Source organism: Lissotriton vulgaris, chromosome 5 (assembly GCF_964263255.1).
Source record: "Lissotriton vulgaris chromosome 5, aLisVul1.2, whole genome shotgun sequence".
NCBI classification, from domain to species: domain Eukaryota; kingdom Metazoa; phylum Chordata; class Amphibia; order Caudata; family Salamandridae; genus Lissotriton; species Lissotriton vulgaris.
The window spans coordinates 435,022,558-435,034,933 of NC_141693.1; the positions used below are offsets into that span (position 1 = coordinate 435,022,558).

Consider the following 12,376-nt stretch of genomic DNA (forward strand, 5'->3'; position numbering starts at 1 on the left):
AACTTCAGATTAAATGCCCCCCTTTTGAAAAGCACATTTTGGATGAAGTTACTTCTTTCATATGATCTTGAATGCAATGCCAGATTAGGCTTGGCACACTTTTTTTCATTCAGAGTTTGAGAAAAAACTTAAAACTCAGGGCGTCCGCTTCTATAATGGCGTCTGTCTTTATTATAGGCCAGGAAACTATCACTTTTCACAGTGAACTTTGGAAATAGCTATTTATTTATATATAACGTTTTATCTATTAATCATCCTTATCTTTTTGTCAAGTTTGTTCATTTATAGTCAGAGCCAAGAAGCTCAATATAAAAAGCACACGTTTTTACACGTTCAAGAGTCTTACATTTCATTTTTTTAGAAGTCTTGTGTCATCTCTGTAACACACAAACCTAAGAATGCAAAATACATAAATCATTAGCCTCTGCTCTTGCTAGAGGCTGTTGTGCCTGATTCTTATCTCTTCCCACCATCCTCCTCTGTTCACTAAATGTAGAAACTGCAAAAATTACAATGAGGAGAAACATAAAATGTAAATAAAGGAATAGTAACGACTGCGCCAACACCCTCGCCCCTCTCAAGACCCCCATAACCAACCACACCAACAAGAAAGCCGCCTGGTTCACCGAGGACCTCCGGATCTCCAAGCACACCTGTCGGAAGCTGGAGAAGAAATGGCTCCACGACCTAACACCAGACAACCACACAGCCCTCAAGAGCGTCACCCGCAGACACCACCAACTCATCAGGACCACCAAGAAGACTGCCTTCAAGGACCGCCTAGACAACAACGCACACAACACCAAAGAGCTCTTCAGCATTGTGAAAGAACTCTCCAACCCCAGCTCCAACACCAACAACATCCTGCCATCACAAGACCTGTGCGACTCCCTGGCCACCTTCTTTCACCGCAAAATCACCGACATCCACGACAGCTTCAACTCCGACCCCCTCCCGCACCCACCACTGAGTCCACCACCCCTGCGACTACCACCCGCACCAGTCGCCTGACCATCTGGTCCAGCGTCGGCAACGAAGACACCATCAAAACCATGAACTCCATCCACTCCGGATCCCCATCGGACCCCTGCCTCACCACGTCTTCAACAAAGCCAGCACAGCCATCGCGCCCCACCTCCGGAAAATAATCAACTGCTCCTTCAAGACAGCAACCTTCCCAGAAAGCGGGACGCACGCCGAGATCAACGCCCTTCTAAAGAAGCCCAAGGCGGACCCCAAGGATCTCAAGAACTTCCGGCCTATCTCCCTGCTCCCATTCCCGGCAAAAGTGACTGAGAAGATCGTCAACAAACAGCTGACCCGCTACCTCGAAGAAAACAACATCCTGGACCCTTCCCACCAGCCACAGCACCGAGACCGCCCTCATCGCCGCCACTGACGACATCAGGACCCTGATGGACAAAGGAGAAACAGCCACCCTCATCCTCCTGGACCTATCAGCAGCCTTTGACATGGTCTGCCACCGCACCCTATCAGCATGCCTCCACGACGCCGGTATCCAAGAGAAGGCCCTGGCCTGGACCCGGTGAAGCCCGGTGAGTTCAATGGGTGTTGCCCGCCTGGTGCAGATGAATCTCAAGGAGTTTTTATGCAACTCTGCAGAATTCCATGGAGTGAAACTACCAGATTTCCACTCACCACCCTGAGCGGTTGCACATCCTAGAGGCAGGGCACAAGTCCTAAAAAAAATAAGTGGGGGGACGCTGTCACCGGAAGTGACGTCACAACAGGAAGTGGCATCATGAAAGGTGCCGAGCTCCTCGTCCCAGAGAGGCCAAATAGCGAAGTCCAGCTGTTTGGCAGGGGGGACGGTGTCCCCCCGGTAAAATAAGTGGGGAGACGCCATCCACCCGCGTGGTACCCCGACTCGAGCCCTGCCTAGAGGTAACAGTGCCTGCAACTACAATGTTTGATTCACCCTTACTACAGATATAAATTAGAAGTTGCCAGGGACTGAAACTCTGAGTCATGTCATTCTACAGATGAGCTGCTACTATTCCCTCCAGACTGGGAAAGAGAGGGTGGGCTTAGGAAAGAGAGGGTGGGCTTAGGAAAGAGAGGGTGGGCTTAGGAAAGAGAAGGCGGGCTTAGGAAAGAGAGTGTGGAATAAGAAACAGAGCGCAGGCTTCGGAAAGCGAGGGCTGTCTAACTGTAGAGTGGCATATGGCAGGAAGAAATTCTCAGGCAGGGAACAACCAACAAGTGTAAAGTTCAGTCACCTGTAAGCGCCAATCGTCCCTCTAATCAAGCCCAAACTACACCTACTTGCAGTGCTTAATTTGTAAAAGAATGAGGGCCTGTACCAAAGCTCCGCTCAGAAGCCAGTGGGCAGGGCTATTAAATGTCAGTGCAGCAAATGCGAATGCCAAGGCTGCGTTCTCTTGAAACCACCTCAAGGCTCTTTAATTCACTACCAGGTACCCCCCTCCCCTTTATCTCGCTATAGCAAGTTCCTGCTTTCTCCCTTTATGACGCTTTTCCATTTGCTTCTTTCGCCTTCCTGTGTTTTTCTCACTCTTGCTTGTGGGAAATGACCGATCACCAAAAATAAGTGCTAGTCGCCCGCCGGCAACCACCGGCTGAAATTAACCACTGCCTTCTTGTAAGACTAAACTCTTTCCTTGTTTACCCAGGTGCTTGGTAAGGTTTCTTCCATCTCCAATCCATAGTAGCATTGGGGTGAAAGCTGGTCTAACAGCACCTCTTCACCTACTGTCTCATAAAGAGGCCTCCACAGAGGTTCCAGAGTCGGCCTCACGAAGCAGAAAATACGCCAGTTAAGTGGCATTGTTGACATTATTAACCAGACGCTGATAATCACCCTGTGGGATTGAGAGCGAGGCAATCTGTTATGTGGCAAGAAATGAAAGGATGGCAGACGCTGACTTCTCAACATAAAAAAGTGTGCTACCATACATAGCTCACCGAATACGTGTTTGGGCATGCACATGTGTTTTAGTGGCAGGGGTGGCTAGTGACATTTGAAAGTGGTGAGGCGTAAACTAATTTGCATATTGCACCGCAGCGAGCGAGCGCAGCAAGCGAGCCGGAACCACCTTGCATCCATCCATACATCATTCATGCATCCACCCATCCATCCACCCACCCACCCATCCTGCATCCATACATCATTCATTCATGCATGCATGCATCCACCCACCCATCCATCCATCCATCCATCCATCCATCCATCCATCATCCATCCTGCATCCATTCATGCATCCTCCCATCCATCCATCCTGCATCCATCATTCATTCATGCATCCACCCATCCTGCATCCATCATTCATTCATGCATCCACCCATCCATCCATCCATCCATCCATCCTGTATCCATCATTCATTCACGCATCCACCCATCCATCCACCCATCCATCCTGCATCCATCATTCATTCATGCATCCACCCATCCATCCATACATCCACCCACCCACCCATCCTGCATCCATCATTCATTCATACACCCACCCATCCATCCACCCATCCATCCTGCATCCATTCATTCATTCATCCACCCATCCATCCACCCATCCATCCTGCATCCATCATTCATTCATGCATCCACCCACCCATCCATCCTGCATCCATCCTGCATTCATCATTCATTCATGCATCCACCCATCCATCCATCATTCCACCCATCCATCCACCAATTCTGCATCCATTCTGCATCCGTCCATTCTGGCGCTATATAAGAAATATAATAATAATAATAATAATAATAATAATAATAATAATAATAATAATTCATGCATCCACCCATCCATCCAGCATCCATCCTGCATCCATCATTCATTCATGCATCCACCCATCCATCCATCCATCCATCCACCCATCCACCCATCCTGCATCCATCATTCATTCATGCATCCACCCATCCATCCACTCATCCATCCATCCATCCATCCATCCATCCATCCATCCATCCATCCATCCACTCATCCATCCATCCACTCATCCATCCACTCATCCATCCACTCATCCATCCTGCATCCATCATTCATAAAGGGGTGGGGATCGTGGGCAATAAACAATGCATGTAACACTGACAAACACAAATGTTGCAGAAGGGCAGCAAAACTAGTTGCAGAAGGGCAGCAAAACGAGTGTAAATGAGGGCAGAAGGGCAGCAAAACTGGTTGCAGAAGGGCAGCAAAACGAGTGTAAATGAGGGCAGAAGGGCAGCAAAACGAGTTACAGAAGGGCAGCAAAACGAGTGTAAATGAGGGCAGAAGGGCAGCAAAACGAGTTACAGAAGGGCAGCAAAACGAGTGTAAATGAGGGCAGAAGGGCAGCAAAACGAGTGTAAATGAGGGCAGAAGGGCAGCAAAACAAGTCTAAATAAGGGCAGCAAAACGAGTCATTAGCAGTTAGATTGCCGACAAAGCTACACTCATTTATAGCAGCGCGCCAAAAACCGCCATTCCAAGCGCGTGCATAACGACGTTACTTCCTATAGTGTTTCTTTAATGAGTTAATCAGGTATTTACTTTTCTATCACCACATTTCATAAGCAAACCTGTGCTGCCTAACTGGCGATTGCTACTGCGGCATAATTTAATAAATAAAAATCACTCGGCATCTATATTTCTCAAGGTCGGATTTCACTTTCCGTGTACACTACACTACTACAGTGAACCCGTTTAGTAAACAATGTTCCTACATAGCACTCTGATCATACCTGAGCTGGTGTGAACGCCCGGGTCTCCCTGGCCGAGCGGTTCCTTCGGGACTTGACTGTCGCAGTGTCGCCCTCTCAAGTATTCCTTCCTGGGTCCGGTCAGGTCAGGTCTGAGGTCAAGTCTTCCATCAAACGAACCCCATAAACAAACAGAGGCCGCAGTACGAGGGAGGAAGAGAGCTCTGGCCCCCCAGACAGGGGGTTATGTACACAGGCTAGGTATTGACCAGCCAATCCTGGCGCTGTATGGTGCCCCCCCAGCCAGGATTGGCTGGGGGGGCACCATAACTGCTCGCCCAGTCGCCCTGTACAACCCCGGGGGCTGCCGCCCGCCCCCATGTCCTCTCTCTAAAGGGAAAATCAGGGGGGAAACAATCTGCGCATGCGCGGGCATGTTTGTGCCCAAAAGTCGACATGCGCAGCTTTAGCAGGCCCATCAGGCCCCTACCCCCCCTGCGCACTCTGGGAAAGTCGGGCGTCTCCCGGATTCCCGGCCGGCAGGTAGCGCGATTTAAAAAAAAAATTGTATGTGGTTTAGTGGCGACGCGGTGGGTCCATGGGGCTTAGTGGGGCTACGCCCCTACGCCCCAATGGACGCACCGCGCCTGTTTAGTGGTATGTGTATGTGTACAAGGCAGACAGCCTGAAAACACACTTGAAAACAAAGGAAAAAATGTCTCCACAGACCAGGAGCGGTGTAATGAGACATGTACTTGGTCCATGTGCTATGGGAGGGAAAAAAAACATGAAGAGAGCATGGCGCCCATATGGCATGACGAATGGCATCAAAGAAAATTAGAGCGAGGCTGAAGTTTGTCGAAGGTAGGAGATGGGCTGCCTGTAAGCCCACAGATAGAACTCAACACACAGCTCTGCAAGACAATGCATGCGTTGTCTAGCCGAAACTTATACATGGTGGGCCCCCTGCAGAGTGTGAAGAGGGGCCCATGAGTTGCCCACATCTCACTAACCAATAGCCTTGGGCTGAATGGGACCTCCCTCAAGAGTTGACGGGCCCTGAAGGGTGGGGGGCAGCCATCCTACGCCACGTGACGTGGAAAGTGTGGCCTTTCACATTGATGCGGGGCCCCCTGTATTTGGCAGAGCGCGAGGCCCTGGGCAGCTGCCCACACTGCCCATGCCTAGCGCCGGCCCTGGCCTGGGTGATACCCCTGCTTGAAGCCTCCCTGTCCCTGCAGCAATTAGTCTCCTAAGGGGCGACTCCAGGCTTTCAAAGCAAGTCCTCCGAGGGCCAAGGCTACCGGGGAAACCCCGGTGCAATAAGAGGCCTGTGCAGCCCTGCCCTCTTGGGGCGAACTGAAAGACGGTAGCCTGTCTGGCCCTGTGCCGAATAACTTCCGATTTCTTGTGAATCATATGAGTAGGGGTGTGTGCGGCGCGGGGGAGGAACGAGGAAGTTCCCACAAGTGTTCCCGCGCCTCTATAAAAGAGTGGGCTTCCGTCCGCGCGCACTCCCGAGCTCGCCATGCAGTGCAAGAGCCTGGCTCTCTGTGCGGCCGTGCTGGCGTTCCCCTTCCTGGATCTGCTTACAGGTATGTACAGGCGTGCAGCACCGACAGCTGCATACTGATGCGCGGCTCATGCACCTGTGTGCAGACGGGCAGGGACCCGTGCACACACCTGGTGACTAGGAACAGACAGATAGAGGTACCTTTGCACAGAGCGAGGAACGTGAACAGAAGATAGAGCCCATAGCACTGACAGATGCATATGCACAAAACGTAGACTGTAAACGGATAGAAAGATCCCAGAGCACTGACACAGTTACCTATGCAGAAAATGGAGACCGTGAACGGGTAGAGGCTCCTGCACTTACAGATAGGTATCTATGCACAATAGGTACTTACTTGTGTGCACAAACTAGTGGCTATTAACGGATAGGCGGAGGCTCGCCTCGCACACGGACACATAGATACCTATGCACATAACGGAAACCATGAACGGATAGAGACTCGAGCACTGACACACAGGTATCTTTGCACAATTGGTAACTGTGCACAAACCAGTGGCTATGAACGGATGGAGGCTCGTGCACGGACACATGGATACCTATGCACATAACGCAGCCTGTGAACGGATAGAGGCTCGTGCACTGGCACATAGGAATCTATGCACGATAGCTAACTGTGCACAAACCTGTGGCTATGAACGGATAGAGGCTCGTGCACTGAGAGATGCATATACACTGCTCTGCCCACCAGTGCCCCAGCAAGTAGTGTAGACACGGTCACGTGCTTTGGTTTAGAGCGTCTGTTATGGACTCCAGCGACGGACGTCTCAGTGCCATTCCTGATTTGAATAGCGCTGCCTCGAGGCAGGGCTATTTTCATATATCTCAATAATTCACAGATCCCTACAGATGTTTTTATGCGTTGTTATTTATTAGAAGTGGGAGAGACACTTCAGTCTCGTCCAGCCACATGCCTGGCTCAGCTCTCGGTCCTCTCGAGCCCAAAACGAGCCGAGCTTTAATGTGGCTTCTTCTGCCACCCACGCTCCACCACCATGCACTTAGAACTAAAAAAAACAAAGCATAAACCTGGGGCAGATTTACAAGCCCCTTGCGCCACGTTTACGCCGCCTTGTGTGACGCAACAGTGGCGTAAACGTGGCGCATCCCTGCGAGGTATTTACAACGTGACACATCTAGGGAGATGCGTCACGTTATAAAGCCCAGCGCCACAATGGGGGCGTTCCCACGCAGGGTGGGCGTTCCGGCACCTGTGCGCCTTGCAAAAGTGCCTGCGTGAAATCTACAAGATTTCACGCAGGCACTTCCGCGACGCTGCTACGTCAATTCCTTACGCCTGCTTGAAGCAGGCGTAAGGACTGACGCAGCATGTTAAGTATTGGGCGGCACCGAGCATTGCTGGAGTTCCGTCGCGCTTGCGACACGACTCCAGCGATGCGCCGCCCTTACGTCACGAGATGTGTCACGCATCTGCCTACCCTTGCGCCACGGCGCACCGCATTGTAAATGCGGCGCATCTGTCGTGACGCAAGGGTAGTTTTGCGTGACGCATTTGTTCTGGCGCATCTCTGCTGATATGCAGAGATGCACCAGAACTCGTAAATATGCCCCAGGAGACAAGGAGGTGGCTATCTAGTGGGTGAATAGCATAATGTGAAACCAGAAAACCTGGGATCAATCCAGACTTCCAGCCTTGAATTGTGTGATCCTGGGCCAATGTTTTCTTTACCGAGCTTCCGTTTTCCTCGTTATCAGATAAGAGAGCAACTTCCAATGCAGTAGTTCTTTGTGTACCATGTAAACAAATGTATTAAGGTTAAACGCTTCTGCAGGTTAAAGAAATACCCTTTTCTAGTTTTACAGGCACTATCCTATTTTTACATTATGTTTGTTGCATGATTTAGACCCCTGCGTTTTTCGGGGCTCGGCTCGTGCACGGGCTCTTAGAGCCCAGCCAGACGCTTTGGTCGGCTCTAACTCGACTCTTCTGGTTAATTTGATGTCTCGTCCGCCTCTATTACGGGTGTGCGTTGCGCCAGGTGCAGACACCAATGGCTGTCCTTCATTTTAAGCCTTGGAAAGTTAAGCGCAGGCATTTCTGTTTGCTGTTACTAATTGATATTGCAATACTGGAGTCGAAGTACTGCTGCACTGTGTGATACGTTTTGGGGTAAAATGACTAAGCATGCCGGTCATCCGATACGATTTTGTAGCGCGCTAAGAAGCAACCAAGCGCTTTGCGATTGTAGATTTGAAATCCTGGAGATTGTATTACTGAAGGAATGACTGAGTCGTGGCTTGGTTTCTGAAGGTCGGTAAGATGTGCTGTATTTGAGTAACAAGCAGATGTTCAGCAATATTGGTTTATAGTGGGCGCAGTGCTTAATTTGAGCCGGTGGTTTCCGGTGCTGACACTTAATTATCAACACCAGCGCTGTCTGGCCAATTTAGAAATGAGCACAACAGTTAATTATTAAAATAGTTCTTACCTGCAACCCAAGTTATTATTTGGAGGCCTGGAATAGTCTGAATAGTCACACTTGTTGGAGTGTGATAGTTAGTAGTTGTGTCGTTATCATTGGCAGCATGGTGCAAGCTGCAGTGGGCTCCTGACGAGAGCCCTGACACTTTTTTCACTTTTTATTTTATTTTTTTACAAATTAAGCACTGAAAGGAAGCTTATCCAAAAGACTGGTTGAGTGTTTTTATCTCTTGGGAACAGGTAGGTTTTCAGTTGTTTTCGTAAGATGGTAGGTTTGTTTGTTGGGGGAGGCTAGTCTTGACTTCTTTTCGGCAGGTTGAGAGCAGGGAGCAATGGGTTTTAGTCTGAATCTTCAGAAAACCACCCCCTACTCATCTGTCCCTTCGGCACCCAGCTTGAAGGAAGTAATTAGGTTGTGTTTACAGAACTTGTGTGTTTTGGAGTGGTTTGCAATGGCCCAGTTGTCGTGGGATCAGGAGAGTTGGGTGTTGATTTCTGAAGATTGATTGGTTCTGAGCAGTGACACTTGTGCTGTATTTTGTGTTTGTCAAGCATGTTCCTTCTCCTCTGTGGTCGACAAGTGCTGTGCAAGCCTTGTTGCCGGCTTACTTGGTGTGCAGAGGGAATGCCAGTTGCGTAACCAGGGCTTTAAGTGGGCCGGGTCCTGCCGGTGCTGAAGCAGGTGCTGAGACGGGTCCCTATCGTGCTCTCCATTCTTGCCCTCACAAAAAATAAATCTCAACTCGGCAGCAGTACCACCCTTCACTGCCTTTGATGTAACTTCAAAGAGACTTGTTATATTTCTTTCACGGTCTCATCATTACAGACAAAGAAGCCATAGTTGTTGCTTATTTATCCTTTGCAAACAAAGCTAATAGCCCTGGCTTGTTATTACGTGTATTATATATCTGGAAGCGACTACAGAAGTCGAAAACTACCAGTCGAAGGGCACACCATGCCCAACACAGATTTTCAGCTTCGGTGTTTCTAAGCCATACCCTTAATTACAACAGCCACGTCCCTTTGAGAGACAGCCAGCCACCCCCCACCCCCCCCCCCCCCAGTATTATTTATCCCACTTCAAGCCCTGTGGGAAGACTTAGTGATGTGCATGAGGACACGAGTGGTCCTCTGATCTTGTCTGAGAGCTTGGAGCCTCAGATGGAAGTGCTCATTTATTAGAGGAGTGTACGGGTGCTAGGTTGGTGCCTTTTAGTACATATCCCCATTGGTCAGTCCATGGGGGCTCAATCTTTTTCATAAATACCCTTCATACTCATGGAATTGTTGCTCCAGGGGGCAGTGATCCACCTTACCATCTATTATTTTATTGGCCTGGCGCCTCGCTGTCAGCAGTAGCGTGATGTGGTGCGTATAGTGATTGTATTTATAAAGCGCTTACTACATTTGATAAGGCATTGAAGCACGCTCAGCAGAACCCAAGGTTAGTGGTCAGACAAGTGTTACAGGGCTTACAGCCTGATTCATGAAAGGTAATTGCGCTCGCAAAGGGCCAGATTCTCAGAATCTGGCCCTTTGCGAGTGCAATTTTTGCATTTGGGATTCATCATCCCAAATGCAAAAATCGCTATTTCAGAACTCGCAAATTTGCGAGGAATAGCATTTAAGGAATCTCCATTAGAGATTCCTTAAATGCTATTCTTGAAACATTCAAAAATTGCGAATTCGCAATTTTGGGCCGCTATTTACCGCGAGGTCAAACCTCGTGGTAAATAGCGAAAACTTAGGAAAATGCTTTTAAAAGCATTTTTCTAAGTTGCATGTTACACACACACATGTCTTTTGGACATGTGTGTGTGTAATATCTGTGTAATTTGACATTTCAGGGGTGTTACAGGGTGTCCTTTGGACACCCCTGCACCCTTGAAATCGCAATCTCATTTGCGATTAGTTAATTGCTAATCGCAAATAAGGAATGACTCTCCATGCATTCCTATGGGCCTTTAGGTCCATAGGAATGAATGGGGAGTTATTCCTTATTTGCGATTAGCAATTAGCTAATCGCAAATAAGGAATCTGCAGGAATCGCAAAAAATATTGCGATTCCTACATGAATCCCGTTTTGCGAGTCTGGAATAGCGATTCCTTATGAATCGCTATTTCAGACTCGCAAAACTTCACAATGATGAATCTGGCCGTTAGTCTTGTGCGCTGAAGGAATCCATTCCATGCATTCACTCCAGTTCCTTTTTGGAAAATAGGCGAGCGGATGTAGCCTTACGGCTAGAGTGGTCGACCTCGAAGCGGGGGTACCAGGTTCAAGTCTCGGCAGGGACGCTTAACATCCTGGGATTCTGGGCACATCACTTAATCTACCCGCGCCTGACAAAAATAAAATGAATGGGTCCATCTGTAACGTAACTGGTGATCATGTAAAGCGCTACGATACAGGATATCTTCGGGTCGGGTTCGCGCTATATAAAACTCTAAAAAATAAAATAAAAATAAGTTGAAAGTGGTAGGGTTAGGTGTGCTCATTAGTGGGGAAATGGGATATGCAACTTCATGTAGATGTTTGGTGGGGGTTTTAGAGGAGATTAGGCAATGCTGGTTCCAACAAAGGACAAGTTGTGATCTTTGAAATGAGACAATTTGCAGAAATACATTAATAGAGATCAAGGCCAACATGCATGTGAAGTTGAGAAGGTTGTTAGCAGAGTGAAGAGGCATGCAGAGGATACAAAATGAAACAGCCATTTGATAGGAAAAAGGAGAGGTGACCATCAAACATGCATGCTCAAGGCTGCAAAACTGTAGAAAGAAACAATATTTGCATGTGGAAATAGTGCCTTCATTAGGTATTTTGATAGGTGCTAGATTAAGGCGAAATGTTTAGGAACTATAATGTTCCTACTAGACCACCGCTTCAGCAAGTAGAGAGGGCAGCTCAGGGGGTGGAAGCATTAGTTGATGGCTGGATACTAATATTGATAAGAGAGTCTACGAATGCTGGTATGAATGTTACTTACGTTCACCCTCAAGTCTGCCTCACAGTATTAACTAGAACGCCCAATGGGATCCATTTACGACACCTCCGACATGGCACAAGATGGAGGGCAAGGAAAACTTCCCCAGATGGTGGAATTTTATTGCCTGTATCATTGTGGGTGGTAATCAGCGGCGGATTGGCAAGTGGGGGCATTCGGGCATCGGCCGAAGGGCCGGTGTCTCAGTGCCCTCTGTGGGCCGTTTTTTTCTCCCCTTTCCCAGTCTACAGAGAGTGGACTAGGAAAGGGTAGAAAATAAAACCGGCCCACAGAGGGCACGGAGACAGACAGAAATGAAAGCAGACTTGCTGTGCGCCGTAGAGCGATTGTCCGCTGTGGCCTCTCCTTCACCCCCTGCCCTGCCAAGCAATCACGCCGAAGCTGGGCTGGGGAGGGGTGATTGCTGGCAAGAATCGGCCTCCCTGGGGGCCAGGTGTTGCTCAGGCCTTTGAGCAGGGCCGGACTGGGAACCACGACCGGCCCTGGCCAAGCGCTCGGCCGCCACCCTCCCCACTGCGGGGGTGGGGGGGGGGGGGGGGGTGCATTGAAGGTGCCGCCGAGCTCTTTGGTTTTCGACTGATTTTGGTACAGGGCCGATTTTGCAGCTACGCTGCAAAAACGGCCCTGTTACTAAAAATAGGCCCCAGGGGCCCAAAACCGGCCCCCACCCATGCGGCTCACCGGGGGATTGC

At 49.3% G+C, this 12,376-nt stretch overlaps 2 protein-coding genes across 3 annotated transcripts in view; one reads left to right on the forward strand and one right to left on the reverse strand.

Annotated features, from left to right (window-relative positions):
• RASSF4 (Ras association domain family member 4) overlaps positions 1–12,376 on the reverse strand; it is a 568,816-nt gene that overhangs the window by 321,231 nt on the left and 235,209 nt on the right. The window lies entirely within an intron of this gene.
• Positions 6,065–12,376, forward strand: part of LOC147711041 (uncharacterized) — a 36,231-nt gene continuing 29,919 nt past the window's right edge. The window contains exon 1 of one of the 2 annotated variants that reach the window (XM_086921855.1): positions 6,065–6,255. In XM_086921855.1, the coding sequence (XP_086777981.1) occupies positions 6,080–6,255 (176 nt within the window). In that variant the 5' untranslated portion in view covers positions 6,065–6,079. The remainder of the gene's footprint in view (positions 6,256–12,376) is intronic. The other variant, XM_086921854.1, reaches the window with a different exon arrangement.